This window comes from Etheostoma cragini, chromosome 11, assembly GCF_013103735.1.
Source record: "Etheostoma cragini isolate CJK2018 chromosome 11, CSU_Ecrag_1.0, whole genome shotgun sequence".
Lineage (NCBI taxonomy): Eukaryota > Metazoa > Chordata > Actinopteri > Perciformes > Percidae > Etheostoma > Etheostoma cragini.
The window spans coordinates 13,193,576-13,214,983 of NC_048417.1; the positions used below are offsets into that span (position 1 = coordinate 13,193,576).

Below are 21,408 nucleotides of genomic sequence, written 5' to 3' on the forward strand. Positions count from 1 at the left end.
GCACTTTAGCTTAACGGTCATATCAAATAATTTCTACAAAGTATGCCTTGTATTATCGTAAACCCATACCGTTTACCCACTCTTACCCACAATGCACTTGGAATGACAGGAAGCGTTCAATTTCAGTTGGCGCGCCGCTTGCTTTGAGCTAAACCGCTAAGTTGGTTAAATACTGCTACTTTTCTAACATTAGTCGTCCATATGTATACCGTGGTGAGACTTTAGTCATGAAAGTGACAGCTCCCAATTTAGCAATAACGTTGAACCAAGCTGTTAATAAGGACGGATCGAACCTCGTAGGCACCCGAAGCTTCACTTTTGCATAATGGAGAGATGTAATCGGCTTTCCCTGCTTGGAAAGATAATCATATTTAACTGTAAGCGAGCATCCACCACAAATGACTGCGGACGAAGCGAGTTAATATTCTCCAGCCTTGCATTTGAACGGGAAGACAACACGTTCCTGAAAGCAGCTGATGGAGCAGCTATCATCAGCAGGAAAAGATCCGCGCATTTCGATATTGTGAAATGTAAATGTGCCATACACGTCCAGAAGAGAGTCTCCACAGCTTGTATTTTAGTGACAAAGAAGAGTGAGAAAGGGGAAAGCTTCCAGTATAGTCTTCTCACACTGAGCAGCTCGAACCGCCTGGAGCCCTGCATTGAGTTTAAACTCCCTTATCGAATTAGGGAGAATGTGTATATCCTACATGGCCCCACTGTATTGTGGAGCCATGCTAGTAATGTCTTCTATGCATCCCTGCAGGCAGGAGAGGTGAGACAGATACCCATTCAGGTGTCCCACTGTGTTATTGGAGAACTTCCCCTCCACAAAGAACATGTATTTGTCCTTGGGCTGCACAACCTTTCAGACAAGTGCTGTAATACTCAGTCCGCAAGCCAAACCGTGGGCTACTTTGTTGAGAGTGGACAGGCGTTTGACTGCACAATGATTCTGCCTCATCCCTACATTTGCATCACACGGTGCATCTTTGTGCTATCGGCTGAAAAAGTGGATGATGTGCTGAAATCGGCTGTGATTGTAGCAACTTCAAATCAGCAACTTGTTTATTTTGAGAATGGCATAGTGAAAGACGTATGTCAGCTCCCGTTTGAACAACCTGAAAGTATTCAGGTGGTCCACACAGGTAGAAATGGCTGTTTGTTTGTCATATCTTTTCACCAGGGCCATGTATGTGCTATGTGGAAGGAGACATTTCAGGTAAGCCAAGGTTTCAATATCTGTATTTTTTCACTTTTGAGTTTACAGGTTTTCATAAGGTGTCTTTGTTAAACTCTCTTCCCCAGATAGCCTCCCACTGGTCAGGTGTCAGTTCTGTCCATGTGGATGACTTCCTGGGATGTGGAACAGACCAAATGCTTTTGGTTTTTAAGGATCAAGGCATAACCGGACAGCCTATGGATACATTTCTCCTCACTGATCTCTGTGGTATTTCATATTCTGTAAGGCATGCGTTTTACTCCACATGTGCAATATTCCATATATTTCTCTTGATAAAATGAACATCTGAAGGTGGTCAGCACGACTCATTGAAATGACCTATTTCAGCGTGGTGAGGACAGTGGAGCCCCAAAGATGCCCCCTCCTTCACCAGAGAATGATCTCCTCACTCTTCGAGCTTTAGAGTCCAGACTACAGGTGAGCATTCAAAAAACTATTACTGTAGTGGCAGCACTAATCTTTTGGCTGGACAAAAAAAAAATCACTATTGGCATAATCAGTTATATTATCACATTGTACTATTGTCTAACAAAATATAAATGAATACTTCAAAAGCAAAAATGAACCAAATTCTATTATTGTTTTTCTTTAACATGTAGAGTAGTTCTAAATACTGTACATGTGCCATATAGTGATGCTTATACACTAGTTATCAGTAAAACTTTGTAACAATACTGTTATAATACTATATTAGGCTGCAAAATTAATGATTGGAACAAATATTTTCAGTCACTTAATGTTTGATGATTCTGTACTATAGACACTCAATCAAACACAATCTGTTATTTAGAGTGGATTGACCGTGCTTCAGGAGCTTCAAAGAGAGGTGAGGGTGAAGGACAGAGTCCTACAGCAGTCGGTTCGAGCACTTACCGATGTGGTCTCAGAAAGTGAAACTATTCTCACCCGGCATGAGCAGGTACAGTACATGCACAGAACGATACAACTATGACTTTCTGTAAAACAATGCCTGTTGTGTTATAGGATTTAGGTAATTTTTCCGAGGCCTTGGAAGCAGCGGTAGTTGGAATCAAATCAGCCGCAACTCTTTCAACCAGATCGCAACCAGAGTGATACTATACTAGGAATCTTGCGTTCCCTCAAGAGTCAGATTATCACAACATATTCTGTTGTAGTTGTCAGCAGCATTTCTATAATAATGAAATGTCAGTTCCCCTGACATACATTTTAATTTTTTTCACAACTTCAAAATGGGAAACTGTAAAAATCTTTATGGGACTTTAAGGGAGTTAGGAATATTACTAAAACTATTGTTAGTCCCGCCCTCCTTCCCCTCAGTTGGTAAGGCTTTGCTTTAGCACTTGTCACTCATGTTGATAACTTGTCATGTTGAAATGACATCTCACATGAGTCTGACATAGTCAACATTCCTAACGCGGCCACAGGCATTAAGGAAGCAAATTCTGGAAATGAAAACCAATGCCACAAGTGTTTTGTTGTCTTCTACATTGTAGCTCAATATCCTTTCACATTTGTAAATGCTTTTGTTGCTGTTGCTTTCATTTCTTTGTGCTGTTGTCACAAGACTTACCCATCTAACTGGTGGCCTTGCTGATTCAACAAATACCCACAACAAATGGTGTATGTGGCTCAAAACCAACTTTTCAAATGCTAGGAATAAGTGTACTGTATTTTGACAGTATTTTGTTGTTGTTTTTTAGTAGTATTTATCTTTTATTCCACTACATGTGTACCCAGTAGGCAAATTGAAATGTCTGTTAAATTGCTATTGCTGTCAATACTTTTAAACACTTGTCATCGCTGATTATAGTCTTTGCACTTCCTGTCCAGGAAGGCCTTATTGCTCTGTGGGACTGTGATGATGATGATGAGACGAAGGACAAGGCCTTGAATGACAAGACACAAGACTTGCCAGCAGTGTCTTCAAAACCTCAAGTTGACAAGCTGTGGCATCGCATCACTGAGGAGCGAATGGTTGTGGGAGTGATACTAACTACTGACAGCTCAGTGTAATCATGATTTGTTTTTTAATTGAAGTGGATTGTGAGTGTCTGTCTGTGTGAAGAGTGTGTGAGCTTTAAGGACCAAGGCATCAGCCTTTGTAAATATGGCCCACTGAGCATGACATTATTTAAACACGTAATAGTGATTCTTCTTATAATGCTCATCCACTTGATGTCTCATAGGTCATAATGACTTCATCTGGTTGAGCGGATCCATGTGTGTATGGTAGAGATACAGGCAATAGTAATATGGCACTTCAAATGAGAAGTACCACCGTCCAGCTGTCAGACCGTATCATTGCTGCCTAATTATTTTTGTCAGAACTAAAACGTTATGTTGCCTTTTGCAGAGGTGGATGAATCGTGGCGAGTTAATCACGTCTATGATGTACAATTTCTACTTGTCTTCACTTTTTTGCCTGATTAATCTTAGTCTCTTAATCTCTGTGAACAAATAGCTCTGGGTTTGGCTCTTTGATTGCCCTCAACTTTACATGAATTTCACCAGGGCCGTTACAGTATGACTAGGTAACAAGGGAACAAGAATTTAATAACTAAGATTTAAGATTCCCCAATCCACCTGTTCTTGTCTTTTTTTATTCGAGAACATGTGAAGCAAAACAACTTCTGGCATGATTTCCTCAAGAGCCCATTTATTGCTGTTTTGATTTTACCATCTGGAGATATTTGTGTTGTTAATCAGTTTACAAGCAGTCACACACACACATGTACGCACACACACACGCACACAACACCACACCACACTTGTTTTTTATGTGATTACCTACTGTCCATGTGATATCCAATTGTTGGTGATGTGTTATTTTTGCTCCAGACCATTGGCCAGTGTGAGCTTATCCATCCTGACAGAGACGGGTCAGAGCTCAACGCCTGCAGTCATCCAGACCCAGAGCCAAGTGTTCTGGCTCCCTGCGCCCTCATCATCATCATCATCCTCCTCCTCCTCTTCTTCCTCCTCCTCTGCATACATGTTCTCAGAGCCCGCAGCCAAGAGAAGCAAGCAGCACAACGCCGGCAGACCCAATAATCTCAACACATGCACACTGGCTGTGACTGCTGTGACCAGGCTGACGCCTCTGTTGAACTCTGGCTTTGTCAAGTGCCGTGTCATGCTCCATTACGTCCAGAGACAAGATGCTTTTGCCCTTGTGAGCAACCTAACACCGGCTGTTCTACATTGTGGTCAGTTTGCTTTAGACATCCACAGTGACTTCCAAACCCAACTGTTGAAAAACCCAGATCTCAAAACAGGTAATATCACGAACGCCTACTACTTAAGATCTACATTTCAACACATAGCTGTTCACTATTGTCTCCTTCTTATGCACAGATGAGGTTAAAGAGGACTTGCTAAGTCTGATGGCGGTGCTGGATCGCTGGGTCTTCCACATAGACTCTCCTGAGCACAGCTTAGGTGATGTAGATAGCTGGATTCAGAAAAGAGTTGGTTGTAAGAAGATAGAAGTGAGCCCTCAGTATCTGCTGTTGAATTGTTCAGGACCATCTGCTCTAATGCTGCTGCACTGGCATCAGATAACCCCTTTCCAGGGTGAACTGTCGGTCCACTCCAGGTAAATAATTTTTGATTACAGATAGCATTATCATGGTTGTATCACAGCTTCCGACTTGTAGAGTTTGTAACAGTTTTCTATATAGTTTAAATGAATTGTTACTTACCTGTACCAAACCCCCTTGTGTGTCTCCTTGAGGTCTAACAAATATACTGAATCCCTGTCTTATTTTGAAATTAAAATTTGCTGCCTCTTTGATTAGTCATTTAAAGTTGGGAAAAAACATTGACTACTTTGTCTATTAGAGATTTTCTTTTTGTACTTGTACTTGTACACTTTGTACTGGTTCGGACACTACTACCAGGGACTCTCTTGAATTATTCTATTTTATTTAAAAGAACAAAGGAAGATAGTAGGAGTGGGCACTGCTTAATTTCTATTAATGGTTTTAGTTGGCAAGTCTTTGAAGTTGACTAGGAAGCATGCCCGTGTGATATTCCACTGGATTTCAAAGTGTTTAGTATTCTCTGGCACTTAAAAATGTCAAATTCGGCAAAAAAACTCTGAACAGGTAGATGGGTGTGAAGCAGCTTACATTAATTATATAAAGACGTAAATAATTGATTACAACACATATATAATAACATGCATGTTGTGGCTCTGTTGGTCCTTTGCAGCCAGTTACAGACACTCCAGTTCCTGGACTCTCTCTTGGCTTACCTCCCTGAATCCTGTTCCATCCAGCCTGTCAAAGGTACAAAAGGACAGGGTGCAACTCAAATATTTTCTTTGGCACTGGAGAAAGAGATGGTGTCACTCATAGAGTGTGTGTCATCGCTACTTTGTGGAGAAGAAGAAGAAGTGGAGGAGAGGAAGAGCCTTGGGCACGAGGAGACCCCAGAGCCAGGCTCTGTGAAGGGGCTCCAGAGGTGTAGGGAGGCATTTCATCAGGACGTGGAGAGGAGTAGGATGAGGTTGAGCCCCCTGGTGGATCTAGAGAAGTATCGTAGACTAACCCAAAGCATGTCCAAAGTCCAGCTCGATGGGGATTTGGCAGCTCTCTTAGACACTCAGAGAACTTGTCTCTGCTAATATGCTTCAGATGTGGTTGTCCCTTTGCAAAGTTTGGACACGCAGTTTGTATTAAAGATGGGGAAGCCAACTCTTTAGTAGTGTATTGTGTCAAGTGTGATGACCAAAGACAGTTTATCATGTATGTACTTCACATTTTACCTGTACTGATACCTGCCCCCTGTTGCTGGCTTGGTTATGTCTCAGCTGTACTGTGTGTCTGCTTTGTTATTCTCTGTTATTGTTATACTAATAGCTATCGTCTGCTGCTGAGTCAGCCTATTTCCAATGGATCACCTCCTGTATTCACTAATGCTCTTTAACGTCTGTTGTGGCTGCTGTGTGCTATTCAGTAGGAGAGAGACCACTTTCATCCTAGAGTGGGCAACTGTTTGTGTTATAAATAAAGGCAACAGCTGATGGTAAGAGTCAGGGGGTCGTACATCTGCTCAGTGGCTGGGTTCGACTGAAAGCTTTTAGTGGTACTTTTCCCACTTACGGTTCAGTTGTTTTCCTTTGAAACCATGTAAATAAAAGAAATTGTCCTTGAATTCTTTTTCTTCTGTTCTGCTGCACAAGCTGTTAGCACTGTTAGTTAAAAAGCCATTCAACCAAGTATACATCAAATGCTAAAAGGATCTAGATACATGAGGTCTGTGGCCGTTTGACTATAGTGTTTGCTAAAATTGCTGGGGAGTTTTTTTTTTTCTTCTTTTTTTTTTTTTTTCTCTCTCCTTCTCCTTCTTCCCCAGTGGGGGCAGAAAACATGAGGATGTGCATTTTTGTTTTTATCTGAGCTTGTCCGTCTCTGTGTAGTACTCAGTCTGAGGGGAGATGAACTTTCTTTTACACCTTTTAAGGTCTTCTTCGTTGCAAGTAACCACTTCCACTGGACTCATTTCCACAGGACTCCATTGAATTTAGCTGAAACATACAGTAATTACTTTAAAGTGGGTGATTTCTAACGTGTTCCTTTTTGATGGTAATGCTACTGTGGGTTAAATGAAATGTTAATTACAAAATAAAGATTTTGTCTTGTTTGAATGGAAGTAAAGCCCCTGTTTGCACTTCATTTAGTTTTTGATGTTATACTGTGACAACTCAACTTTAGCCACCATGCAAAGTGATCAAACACATCATCTCTTCTCTTTGCTTCTCCGATCCCTCATATACAGACAACAGGCAACCTCCCCCACCTTTTTTTGGCTGACCCAAACACCCCTGTCACTTCTAGCAGAGAATAAAAATGGTAAACAAGACAAGTAAAAAGGCCAGGGAAACGTGAAAACGAAAATTCATTTGTAATGGTGTTCCCTGAAAGTCACGACTGCCACCCAGAATAAAATATATGGTTTGTCATCCCATTATTGTCTGCTAACTTCTATTAACTTTGAGTGGTGGAAGAAGGCTGTATGGTTTTTAGTCCCCTCACTTGAATAGGGAATGGAAATGTGGTGGATAATCTATGTTGCTGCTGTGTTATGACACATTGCAGACATGAATAAACCAAAATCTACACCCCTTCTAGCCTATTTATGCTGATAAATTGGTAGATACCTGCATTTTTTGACCCCCTGTGGATGCCATTCATCTACTGTCACTGTACGCAGTCCATTTCCGCCAAGAAACAAAGAGTTGACGAAGTGTTAGTCATGATAGAAACAAATGCTCACATTTTATAATGTAAATACATTTTCTTTACAACCTAAAAATGTGACTTTAATAATTTATCAATCAATTAATCAATTCATGAAATTAAATATTAACTTTTATATTAATATTAATACAATTTAATAAAATATTTCATAATCTTTGTGTTACTATTATGACTTTTTAGGGGCTTAGGACTTTTTTCCCTGGAGGAAATTTGCTGCCGTATTTGAAGTGTGAGTTACAGATTGAAACTCATAAGTAGGTATAGGACTTTTTTGCAAATATGAGTGATGAAAACAAACATTTAACAGCATCGGGAAGCTTTCCCTTTTTAGCTAATAGAACTGTATCAAACATGTAATTTGTTTGAGAGTGACAGGAAATACCAATTTTATGTTTTCTTTTCTTATAAAAGGGCACTGGTCTGGTGTTTTCCTGCTAGTTGACTGTCATTGATCAGGGTCAGTTCAAGGGATTCTGGGTCAACCAAAAAAAGTGGGAGACCATTAATTATCTCTACAACACAATGTATAGTAAGAACATATTTAAATTGTTTAGAAGGTCAATTATTTTTGGACATCTTACCAAATATAATTGGGGATATCTTATAACAGGCCCATAGCATCACATTTTATTAAACCTTTAGTCATAATACTAGTTTACACGAGATTAATCATGTTATATGTAAGGCTACTAATTTACATCATATTATCTTTAAATATGCAGGTTGTTGAGCTTAATTTGGCAAGAAATTCTTAACACAAGGTCTACTTACTTGCTTTCAATCATGTTTTATGACATTCCATGGCAAATAGAGTTGCTCCGTTGTCATGAAAATGTGTTTCTCCATTTTAAAATGGTCTCCAGAGGCACTTGGCTCACGATGATTATAGTCAAGGCTATCTTGAGCTATAAGAAAGCAGTATGTAGGGAGCGATACTAACAGCCTGCAGATGATCTCACACCAACCAGCAAGATTTCTGTCACATGTACCAGTTTTAGTACAGCACAGTGCCTGTTTTGTTGTTTGAAGAGTGTCATGGAAGCATAATCCCTGAATAAACCCAACATAAAAAAGGAGAACATGCTGTTGGTTTCATTTTTTTCTTTAATACAGTGGAAATGTGTTTAATTCAGTGTTCAAGTTTAGCCATAGGAGACACACTTTTGGAAAAGTCATGCTCCAATGTTCTCATCTCTATTAATTTCCTGCTTTTCTCTTACACCGGCCTTCTCAATCGCACTGCTGTTTCTATGGCAACCCTTGTTTTGTGCCTCTCTGAGACATCATAAAGCAGCCCCCCTAAACCTTAATGATGGAAAGTTGTTTCTCCTCTTAAACACAATTATAAACTGCAAATTATTTTCCTTTTATAAGCCGTCATACTGAACTTGATTGCATAAGGGCTTTGTATATTCCAACGGCAATAATAATGGCTGGTGATATAAAGCTGCGTCGGTGAAATAGATGGTATGCCTACTCTTTAACAGTATTATTGATTACTTTATTATCCCTGTGTGTTTTGCATTATACTAGTAGATTATTCATGCAGCCTTCTCAATAAATCTATACTATAGGCCATGTATTATTCATCTTCAAAATAAAAATAAAATTGATGGGTTCTGGCATTACCCACAGTATGAAAATGAACGCCATTATTATAAAACCACAGGATAGCAAGAGCTGATGTGGCCACTTCTGTCTCTTTAGGGAGGATATATTTGAATTATTCATGGGTTTTGTCTGAGCTCACATGCCGTAACAACAGGTGGAAACAGTTTAAGAAGCATTTTATACTATATATTATCATACATATAGTACATATGTTATATCTAATACAATTGTCCTCTCTTGTCTGTGAATGCCACCTCAGTATTTTCCATTCAACTGGTAGCCCCAGCTAAATGGAATCTCAGCACAAAAGTGTGAAGTCCATTATGATGCATTAATGGAAACTCACTGTCAGATCATATCTGCGTCACCCCAGGCCACCCATTGATCCATGGCCTGTGTCATCACCCTGACTCATGGGCTCGGTGAGGAGACTGTGTTTGTCGTTCTCTTTGATCGGATCTGCAACCTGGGCGTAAAACGCATTTTTATGTGTATGTGCCTCACTCAGTTAATTTTTTCTGGAAAGGCTTCCATCTATTCATTTCAATGTAGAGTGTAATTGGGTCAAAAAATTCATAAAAATAAACAAAGTATTTTTAGGATTTTGCAAGAGATTTGACAGGACTATAATTTGACAGGAGAAATTGAAATAACGTTAATGTGGTGCAGTGAATTTTATTGATGAACAGGCCAGTAAATACCCTTTTTTCAGGAATAGCGTTCAAGAAAGGAGTTCTTCACCACTATATCAAGAGTGCAAGGACCATTAGATGCACTGTACCATGAATGTTACTGTCCTTCTGCCCTTCACTGTTGAATCCATCTACAAACATACGTCACCATTCAGCAACAAACACACCAAGTGAAGGGTAACAAGCCACAGTGGAGGTTGAAGAAGTGTACAGAAAGCTTTATGTATACAGTGTGTGTATATATATACATATATATATACACACACACACACACACAGTTGGTATTACCCACAATATTACTATTTTATTAGACTAACTCTACAAAAAACAGTCTCAAACTTTACAACCATACCTACAATACCTGGAATATTTACCTGGAATATAAATGAATTCATGGATATTGGCATATGACAACATTGAGTAATTCAGTGTGTGTTCCCAGTTTGTAGGCTTACTTATACACTTTGCCATTGGACTTTTATAACCCTAGCCTGTGAAATATATGACAGTGTATTTGTAAATTATTTACGAATGAAAAGGAACATTTGTGATTTTTATAACATCCGAATAAACTTACATTTGTTTTAGGAGATGTCCGTTGGCCATGAGTGTGATTTATAATACACTTAGAGAGAAAGGAAACAACTAGAAGTACCTTAGGGTTTTTGGCCACATGTAGAAAAGATCAAACGCTGCATTCGGCTCTGATAGACCAGTGAACAAGAGGAGATGATTGAGAAAAAAAAGAAGCACTTCATATCTTTTCAAATCGTTGTTATCTAAGGCCTCAGGTATTTCATAAAAATGCAGTATCCAGATCAAGATTTCCATCTGCTTTGTTCACGCTCATGCATAAAATGTGTGCTGCTGCCCAATCTCTGATAGATGTATATGCTTTCTCTCTTTATATTTTAGAAATTTCTGTCTGCTTTATTTTGTATGAACAGAGAGGAAGTGCCTTGACAATAGTACAATATAAAACACTCCAAAACATCCTTAAGAAAAACCCTTTTTGCAATCACAAAAGTTCATTGAGGGTCTGACTAAGCTACCTTACAGTTACAAATCCATGGAATGTTTCTTTGTTCCACACACAGATGCCAAGGAAGAATTAATTAACAAAAACAGTTTGGTCCATCTTCTCCAGCATATTATTAAACCGTTTTTCCCAAATTGTCAGGAAATATTATGCAGCAGTACAATGACAAAAAAATCTCACATTATCAAAACATGAGCATTACCATATGGTGCATGAACATTGTACATTATCCCTGATAGAACACCACCCTCATCATCAACACCATGACACCTCTTAATGTTTCCCATCTCATCATCTCACTGTGCTTTCCAGGCATTTCTCAATCTGAGAAATGAAAAAATAAATGTTTTTTGTCAAGGGTTAAGTTCTTTACTTTAGGAGGACGTCCTCATACCTGATGATCTTGTAAGTGACCCAGTAGAAGACGTTGAAGATAAGGAACGCCATAGGAAAGGCGGCCCTGGAGATAGTGTCTATCCGCTTGGCTCTGTCCACAAACTTCTTCCTCATGGTGTCTATGTCCTTAGGGACTGATGGTTGAGGGTTCGGAGCTGCAGCGGCGTTCTTAACAGCTGAGCCATCCTTTGTTGGCAGACACTGACTCATGTTGTAGCCAGAAAAATTAAAGCGGCTTTCACGCACATCATCATCCTAAAAAAAACAACAATCACGTGTGGACAGAATGGACTTACTTTATCTTTACAACGATTAAATTATACGTTTATTTGTCAATTGCCACCGCTCAGTGTTTGCTGTTAAAAATCTGAACTTACATGAACACTAATCATAAGCTAACACTTTTAAATAATAAAACAAGATAACCTAATGCCCTTTAATGATAAACCACTTAGAATGACTGCTCAGGGGATGAATCACAATTGACTATTAATACTACTTTAAAATCTCAACAAGGCATTATCATGAATCCCAAAGACAAGCCTGCCACCAAATTTTGCATCAATGGACCCGGTAGATGTTGAGATATTTTACTGCACAAGTGAAAGTTGTGACCTGTGGGTTAGAGTATTACTAAAATCATTGGGATTCATCCTCGGGGTACATAATTGCCTGTACAAAATTGAACAGTAATTCATTCAATAGTTGCCAATATATTTTAGTCTGGACTAAAGCTCTGCGGCCAACACATGGAGATTGCCTTTGCCACATGTGGCTAAAAAGTTTGATAACCAAACAGCAACCTTGTATAGACTTTATAAACCTACCTTGTGATTCCTCTTTTGTCTTCGCCTCAGGCGTAGGAACTCTTTCTGTTGCCTGGAGACAAAATTAACCCCAGCATATTCGAGCAATGCAGCAAATACAAAGAGCAGACACACAGCCATCCAAATATCGATGGCTTTCACGTAAGAAACCTGGGAGAGAAAACAGATATCCTTTGTTAGATCCTCCAAGGTGACAGCACCTTTTAATCTTTCTGCTTTTATTTTAATTCATGGATCTTCTGAATATACCTGGTGATCAGCAGATGCATTTTCTATCCTTTTTTTATGCTAGTTAACTGGGACTTCTAATTGACTATAATTATAGGTAATGTTTGCCAACAAGTGTATCAGAGCTGCCAGTAAAGTCAGTGATGGCATGGCCATGCACAGTGGGAAATAATTGCAGCCTTCATTAAAAATTGCAAGAGAATTGTAGTATTAGTTTCTGGCATAGTGTTTGAAAAAAGTAAAGGAGGAAGTTAAAAGCCTTTACTGATCATCACTGTGACCACCTAACTCCATGACAGCTGATTAGCATGAGGAGAAAACAACTCAGCTTTTTGAGAGCAGTTAAGGCATATTCAGTTATTGCTTTCTTGAATCAAGGCTTTCAAAAGTTTGTTTTTAAATATGTATCAGCATGCACGTCTTTTATGTGAGAATCCCTGACTCTGCTGAGGCCGCCGGTGCTCAGGTGAAGACTGATGCGTGAAGAGTGATTGATCATCGAGATCTGACTCTCAGTGCCTGTAGTGTCCTTCACAAGGTGTGCATGGTAATTTACCTTGATTTAAAAGAAAGCTAAAGAGGCTACCACTGCTGTTGGAAATGCATACTTTAGGTGGAAACATCTTCACTGTTGAAACGAAAATGTGGAGGCTGTGATTTGCACCAACCAAATGAGAAAGAGCTTCCCAGTTATGGTGTTATCATCTCTTAAATGAGGTGTTTCTTGTCCACTAAAGTTATACAGTGACTTTAACATAAATCATGAAAGTGACACAATTGTTTAACATTCTAAGTTATTCAAACAGTCAGCAGGGAATTGTCCTTTCTTTTTATTTCACTCATCACTAGTTCCTGCATTTACTTTTTTTGTAGGTTGTTAGCTTGTCTTCCTATTTTCCTGGGTTATGAATCGTTTCTTGGTCTGAAACAACTGCAAAATATTGTTGCAATATGACAGCTACTTTTAAATTACAGTTGGATCTTTAGTTCCCTGTGGCTCCATTACCTTTCAATATACCATGGTGTCATATGTGGCTTAGGGAGATTATTAAAACGATTTTTTTCTTTTTTTAGTCGGAAATGATATATGATATCAGAGATCACAATAAGTTTTAATTTGATAAATGAATGCCTTTTGTATCAATTTGCAATGCCGAAGTGTGTCATGTTTCAAAATGATGTTCTTAAACGTCTTTTGTTGCCTATGTCTCAGCAAAACTTAACACACAGAACATCATTTTTTTCATCACAGAATTGTGATTGTGTCAACTGTGACAACATTAAAACAGTCATGAAGAATGCTTCGCATAATTCGTTGTCCGGACATCTGAGAAGGCAAACTCACATTAAAGATGTAATATTAGCACAACATATTGTAATGGAAAATTCAAAACTTATGTTACTGAGAAAACTAAATGAGGTTCACCTTTGGAAGAGAAGCTCTTGAGCCGGAGCTTTGGGTGGTCATGGTGAGCACAGTGGTGATGCCCAGCGCCACTCTGGCAGGAGCGGCATCCATGTTGATCCAAAAAGACACCCACGAGAGAATGACAATGAGGAGGGAAGGAATGTACATCTGGATCAGGTAGTACCCCATCTGTCGCTCCAGATGAAATTTCACTTCTATACAGGTGAATTTACCTAAGACACAAATGCATTTCAGCTACCAGACTGGAAGAAATGTTAGCATGGTGAAATGTAAGCAGCATAATTTGTGTCTTCTGACCAGTGTTGTAGTGTTTTGTACAGTAGCCCAGCTCCTTCTCTTCTCTCATGATGAATTGAGGCAGTGTGAGCCCATCTGACACCTGCACTGCACTGTTCTCCAGCCACTCAAAGATCAAGTCATTCATGGTGTAGCCGACTGGAGACAGAAAAGAACGAAATGAAAAATGAAATGAAATGAATCAAAACATAGATATGCAAGCGTAGAAACTGCAACGATAAAAGGGCGAGAAATTAATGCTTACAACTTTCCAATTGCATGGTACAAGTTTGGACATCCATTGGAAAGTTCTTCAGATCCATTGGGCAGGACAGAATGAGAGTCAACCTATGATGTGAGACAAAGTCACACAGTCAGATGTAGTGTATGTAATACACCAATGAATATGTTTGATTTAGAAAGAAATACATCTTGTAGTATGGTCGGCACATGAATTGAAAATAATTTGCTTGCTACAGTTGGTACCTTTCTTTGGTTACTCTGTATTGTGTGCTTCTTTCTCCTGTGCAATTGCCTCTAACATATCATGTATTCCCTTCAGCAGGATCCTATCACACTTTCATTACTGCACTTCTTGTCTCTGTGATGCACTGTGGTCGGCGGCCTGCTCACTCTGTCATGAATGGAGAGAGTGGCTAACCGCCTTTCATCTATCCCGTTGACCCACTCTGCTTCCACACCTGAGCCTCTTTTAAACAGACTCAAGATTGATGTGCTTTGTATTGCATCATTGGGGAGAAAATTCAATGCTACATGTGATTGAGATTGTATTGAAATTAAATGAAATATATTTTCATATCTTGTACTGAGTTTTGCTCACATTTTGGCCGGTAGGACCTTTAAAGTGTCCTCCATCCCGACCGCTTGTTTCAGAGTACAAAATTCTGCATGCAGAGAGTCCAACGCAAAGGATTCCCATTCACAGCTTCACCTTGGGTACTCAACAATCCCCCTGAGATTAGCTTGCTATCTTGCAATCACTGTTCTTTTTGGTTGAAAATCCACATCGCAAATGGGGATGTACTGTACTTCTGTGATTTGTACCATTTCAAAGGATTGATCATAATGACATACAATCCGTTTAAAACTGTATGTTTTAGATTGACAGTCTTTGAAGTTTGATAGGAAATGTAAGAAAAGCAATAAGTGAACATGTCCTGGGGGTAATCTATGCATCAGAGCTTTTGGTCCTCTGTAGTACCATCTTTCTCTCAACTTTAGATTCCTCCACTGCCAAATAGTGTAAACTAGGGCTGCCACAAACAATCATTTTCAAAATTGGCAAGTCTGCTGATTATTTTCTCAGTTAATCAAGATGGTGTTGCACTGCCAGCAGTGAAAAATTCCCAGTGTGAAATCTATTTTTTTATGACTAAGAGCCCAAAGAATTTCAGTTTTCCTATCATAGACAAAGAAAACCAGAATTTATTTCAAAAACTAAAACCAGTCAATTTTTCCTGTTTTTGCATACTTCTCTTTTCTCAACCAATTATCAAAATAATTGCTCATAACATTAATGTCACTCAACCAACACCATCAAATGGTCAATGGTTCAGTGTATAGCCAAATTTGTAATTCTTGAGTCCTTTCAAACTCTGTTGTTGTTTATGAAAACGTGTTCAACATTTCACCTGATACTGTAGAGGACTGTCCCATCCTTAAAGATTCGCAGCAGCTTGTTGTCTGTGGTGACATCATGGAAGTTGGCCCCTTTCTCGTTGGCAAAGAAGAGGTCAGGCTTCCATATGGAGTCCAACATGGACGGGTCCAGGTCAAGGGAGGAATCTGGGTATTTGCTATATGCCAGCCGAGGGTCATTCCACTTCTGCCGCAGGAAGATGTTCACTCTGTAATCCTGCAGATATGACAAGCGGCTTTGCATATTTTGTAGTACAGTGATTGCGCTGGAGAAAGCAGTCATCAATCATCTTTCCATGTTATGCTACTTAATGTTTTTACTTCATAACATTTTAGAGGCATGTGTTGATTTTACTCGCCAACATTTATTTGACAACTGATATACTTTGTAGATTAAGATTTTACATTCAACATATGAAGCAGTGAAACGATCTTGACTTTGAGAAACTTCAACATTACAACGCTTTTTACACGTCAATGTAAAAAGTAGTAAATGTTAAAACAAAAATATAAAATATACTTGTTATACAATTATATATATATATATATATATATATATATAATATACAAATCTTGGGCAGGGGTAATGAGTTTTAACTTTTGAAACTTTAAGTATATTTTCGTGCTCATTACTTTAACTTTACTTTGTCACATTAGCTCAATCACAACTGTTCTTATGTTACAAAACATTTCCAAAAACAGTCCTGTAATATTAATAACAACACAGGACAAATAATTAAATGGATGAGGAACAAAAAAAGAATTCCAATGCACATCAAGCAAAAATCTACACCTTTCAGCAACACTACCATCTAGGTGCTTATCTTAAATTCCATAAACGTGTTCACCTGACCAGCTCGCAAAACACTAACCTTTTAACAACTTTTCTTATTAACCATATTTATATAAGCACCATAATAGAGGCTAATAGTGGATGTATAAGATGTAGTGGCTGATGAGGAAAACTCTGACCATGTAGTTAGAAGGAAACTGAGTGTCACAAAGCTCAGTTGCTCAAAGTAATTGACGTGTCATGTTGATGAGCGGTCCTTATGTTGTTTGACGTTTCATCAGCATATTGGATCGGTTCCAAATATTTGCATGTCTAAATCTGTGTAATTTCCTGGCAAACTTGTGAGCCCCAGCTCCTGCACAAATTAACATCCTTCATTCACGATCTAAGTAGTTGTTATCACTCATTATGAATCCTTTGATCGTGATGAGTTTCAATGCAGCCTTGCAGGTTTTATATATTTTTTTCATCCCTTGGGCAGCTTGATGCCTTCACGCATTACATATTGTATGTCAGCTTGTTTGATCTCCTGCCCAAACCCACCCACATTTATTGGCTCCATTTTAAGTGACCTACTGTTTGGGATTTATTGTTTTAATTATTAAACCTGGACTAACACGTGTACTGAATAAGGGACAACATGGGAGAAGAAACCAATACCTATTTGGACAGCCACAGAACAGATTTGTCATTTATAATGTTCCCCAGTGGATGAACAATAAATGTGATGACAAAAAGTTAGCATGTAGACATAGTAATGATGAATGTTAAAAAAAAAAACAAGTAAAAATACAACACGATGATTCAGTCTCAACTCCTGAGCAAGGGTCAGGGCTTTAGAACATTTCTGAGCACAATGCTCAACTCACCATTGTAGTTTCTGCTATAGAACCAAAGCTGTTGATAAATATGTTGCAGGTAACATTAACTGGTGAACCTGCAGGTTGAGGGATAGATAACACATTGACACATTGTGCAAAAGTCACCCAGAGGAACTCACCATAGTTGTCTCTGTGACAGAGCCGAAACTGTTGATAAAAATATTGCATGTAACGTTTACGGGGGCACCTGTGAAATGGAATGACAATAACATGACAGGAAAAAGCCTTAAACCGTATTATCAGGGATGACTGAGTGTGTAGAGGTGAATGTGTTTAATCAGAAGATTTGGGTCTAATGGTTCGCAAGCTGCTGTTTTCATTGTGCACAGTGTGTCAACCTACATTAATACCAACAAGCACTTTTTTTCTTCCTTTTTTTTCTTCAAAAGGAGCTGCAGGAGTGGATGAAGACATGTTGCATGCTTTGTTAAACCAGACGCAAAAGATCACAAGACCAAATATTTGTTTTTTTCTTCAAATTCCGCTGAATGTTGTCAAAATGCAGTTAAACTTTAAAAGAATATAACAATCAATCACAACATCAAACTGTCAGCTCATATAATCTTTTTGATTATGTAGTGATCTCTTGTGTGGTGATCTTTTGTGGCAAATACAGTGTCAATTTATTTTTTTCTAAATCCTGTCTGTAGAGGACACACACAGACAAATGCATGCACATGCACAAGCAGTCATTTAGAGTTGATTAATTAATAAATTGATTTACACCTCAGATATTAATCTGTAATTATTTTGATAGTCAATTTATCGTTTTAAGTAACTTTTAAGACAAGAATACCAAAGCAATCACCGGTTGCAGCTTTTCAAATGTGAATATTTTCTTAACGTTCTATATAACAAAAAACACATTTGGGTTTTAGATTGTTGGTCAGAAAATAACAACCTATTTGAATATTTCTAAATAATGACAATAAACAATGAATCAAGAGAGTTCTAAACAGGTTGTTCAACATTGAAAATACTCATAGATTGCAGCACTGAAGAAATGTGTAAGTTCCAGTGTCAAATCAGACCATTCTCTGTCTAACACTGTGAGTAAAAAGTACCCAGCATGCTATAATGAGTAGTTTCCCTTTTGTGGCATTAACTGAAATCTCCTTGCGAGGCTTGGAAGGTTATACCATTTAAAGTCACAGCAAATCTTTTTTCCATATCGGATAAGGGAAGTTGTGAGCCCTTTGTAGTGCCCTCCCCCTGTGCTTTGCTCATCAATATTGCATGATATTTGGTATTAATATTTGCCTCAGTTTGTCACCAGGTAGCTACATTTAACAGCAGAAGCAGAAAAATAAAGCAGTACTTCCTCACAACAAACTCAGCAAAGAAATCTAGGTCAGCCTTCAAAAATAAAAATTCAACACCGTCTTCAAAGTATGACTATCAGGTACGCAGCCAAAATCATCTGTTTATATCGCAATGGGTTCATGCAAAAGTGTTTGTTTTCTAGATGCTGGATTGTGTACAACGGTCAGCTTTGTGTGCTATAAAATACAAAGAGAATGCAACTATAACCACGTTAAAATCATGCTTAATGCCTTTTAATCAATGTGTGCTCAACCTCTCTTCATTAGCTGCGAACAGCTGCTTTTACTACATCCCTTCCCTGAAAAAGCCAGCCGTTGTTAACCAGGCTGTCCTCCCATCTGAAGTGAATTTTAGCAATCTTGTCATCATTTTCCCTTTTCTACCAGATAGAGAGGAAAGATCTGGGCCACATGTTTCTGCATCCTGCTGATCAATCCCCCGTGCTACACTGTCTTCACTGCTGTCAAATCCCAGTCCACCTGACCCAGCCTGGAGTGGGTCTGAGCCCCAGCGGGCCGGCTTCTCCTCACTCAGCTTCATTCCAGTTACAAATGCTGTGTCTGTCCCCACTATCACAGGATCAACAATAGAGGAAGTCAACAGCCTGCAGCCTTTCAACAGGGGCACCAACCACCAGTTCTCCTATCATGGGGGCATCCCTGTCTGCATCTGTGACTGTGATTTTTACAAGCCTTTGTTATTTTGATTCCAAATGATTACTTACTGGAGTAATGGTTTTATCTCACATGCTTTTATCAAATGAACACAAGCATGCAATTTTACAATGAAGGGTTAGTTGATGATTTAATATTAGGCCAGGACAATCATGTTGCTGTTAAGTGAAGTGATTGATTGTTATAATGGAAGGATTGGCAGCACAGTAGCTTAGCATCAGATAACAGTCAATAGATCTCATAAGTTATAATGCCAAAGTCTGGTGTGTTTAGGGGGGGATGGAAACTCCATTCTGTATGCAGAAATACTGTACATGTACATCACATGTTGAGAAAATGTGGTGTCTGTGTGGTTTGTGGTAGTATAAAGTGAGGTGTGTGAACATTTCCAAAAGTCAATTATATTGATAAACAAACCTTTAAAATTTGGTCTTATTCGTGCGTCATACCCAGACGTGCGACCCATGAGTGAGTCCAGAAAGTCTGATGGAGACATGTTTGAGGATGATCTGGAATCATGCTCCTTGGCATCCACAACTCTGGAACACACACACACACACACACACACACGCACACACACACACACACACACACACACACACACACACACACACACACACACACACACACACACACACACACACACACACACACACACACACACACACACACACACACACATACACACACACACACACACAGACAAACAGTGAGAAAAAATGACTATCAGACTAAAGTGGTGGCTGGAAAGCAAGAGTTAAATCGTATCCGTCGTCTAGCAGGTCCTTCGGAGTGATGGGCAAGCACAGGGAAACTAGAAATTGCGTTTAAGAGCATACACATATCTTACGAACCTTGTGTGATTTCGACGTCGTGGACGTTTTTCCTTTTCACGAGAAAGAGCTATATTTCTGTCAAATCATGCTAGATTATTGCACAGATATCACAGCGTTCTGTAATTTCATTTAAAACATTGTAGAAATGTTATCATGGTGTCAAAAGAGAATAAATAACGATGCAGTTAAGTGCGTACATTTTACCGTAAAGTCCGCGTACCACAGGTCACAACATATCGTAGGGATATTACACATTCTACGTATATTTTCAGGATCATATGGTGGACGCAAAAACAATTAAAACAGTTGAAAACACAATCTTAATATTTATCAAAGCAGCACTCAAGCAATTGTACCCACTTCTTCTGTGCAGAAAGTCGCTTGCACATTGTTTCTTTAATCACGCCTAAAATTGCTTTACCGAATGATCTTATTTTCCAAACTTTAAAAGGAATAAATACTTCGTCTTCAATCTATAAAATCATACACGTTTGGTAAATAATTGGCCTACCTGAAGTTGTTTGTCTCCATGAAATATGTAAATAAAGCAGCCAAAACCTTGACAAAGGAGCGATTCATTCCTGGTGGTTTTCCCATGTGCTCACTTTTTTTATATCTTCCATATGTTAACATTGGTCAAGCACATAATCCAAATAGGGTTACCGCTTTCCTTCTGACCAAGTCGTGGGCGTGTGGGTGTTCTTGTGTCACAAAAAAATACAGAAGACATTCCTCAACGCAGCCACAGATCATAGTTTAGTTTTACGAAACTCTGACTTTCAAAACCAGATTTCTCGAAGCGGAGGTGTGAAGAAACATCAGTCCTGTGGTCAGACGCCGAGAGGGTGAAACTCCCAAAAAACGCGTCGGCCTGATGCATTTGGCGTGAAGACAACCCCACTCGCGCGTGATGTTACTTGTGAAGTGAAATCTTTCGCAGGTGGAGGACCGTCCTCTGTTGAGGAATGGGCTTGGAACGCCTTTTCTCATTTCAGCACTTGGACAGCTCTCGGCTCCTTTACGCGCAAGCGCAAGCTTTAAAAGTGGTGGACGTGAGTTGTTTTTTAACCCAGTAAACGATGGAGGTAATCATCCAAAACACGTGAAAAAGGCATTCCATGCCTCTTACGGGTGTCAGTTTCAAATGACAAATACAAATTGACTGATTGATTGAAAATTTACAGCTTTCGTCTCACTGGAGCGCAGGCAGCTGCGCATCAGGATCAACTGGCTTTGGGACTGTTTCATGTTTCACA

General features: G+C 39.1%; 2 protein-coding genes across 5 annotated transcripts; one reads left to right on the forward strand and one right to left on the reverse strand.

Moving 5' to 3' along the window:
* Window positions 1-84: 84 nt before the first annotated feature.
* fancb (FA complementation group B) lies at window positions 85-5,872 on the forward strand. Its single transcript, XM_034886637.1, has 8 exons — window positions 85-1,222; window positions 1,309-1,464; window positions 1,571-1,660; window positions 2,034-2,162; window positions 3,056-3,234; window positions 4,064-4,500; window positions 4,580-4,820; window positions 5,438-5,872. The coding sequence occupies exons 1-8, from the start codon at window positions 326-328 to the stop codon at window positions 5,850-5,852; spliced, it is 2,544 nt and encodes an 847-aa protein (XP_034742528.1). The 5' UTR covers window positions 85-325; the 3' UTR covers window positions 5,853-5,872.
* A 3,877-nt stretch (window positions 5,873-9,749) lies between these two features.
* glra2 (glycine receptor, alpha 2) lies at window positions 9,750-21,222 on the reverse strand. 4 transcript variants are annotated; one of them, XM_034885762.1, is made up of 10 exons: window positions 20,664-21,221; window positions 19,734-19,855; window positions 17,439-17,466; window positions 17,308-17,335; window positions 15,639-15,862; window positions 14,252-14,334; window positions 14,008-14,145; window positions 13,708-13,922; window positions 12,054-12,203; window positions 9,750-11,481 (listed from the first exon to the last, which is right to left on the reverse strand). In XM_034885762.1, the coding sequence occupies exons 1-10, from the start codon at window positions 20,783-20,785 to the stop codon at window positions 11,200-11,202; spliced, it is 1,392 nt and encodes a 463-aa protein (XP_034741653.1). In that variant the 5' UTR covers window positions 20,786-21,221; the 3' UTR covers window positions 9,750-11,199. The 4 variants fall into 4 exon arrangements, with proteins under 4 accessions (XP_034741653.1, XP_034741655.1, XP_034741652.1 ...); XM_034885764.1 differs by lacking the exon at window positions 17,308-17,335 and having other exon boundaries at window positions 17,439-17,506; window positions 20,664-21,222; XM_034885761.1 differs by lacking the exon at window positions 17,439-17,466 and having other exon boundaries at window positions 17,308-17,375; window positions 20,664-21,218.
* Window positions 21,223-21,408: the final 186 nt, after the last annotated feature.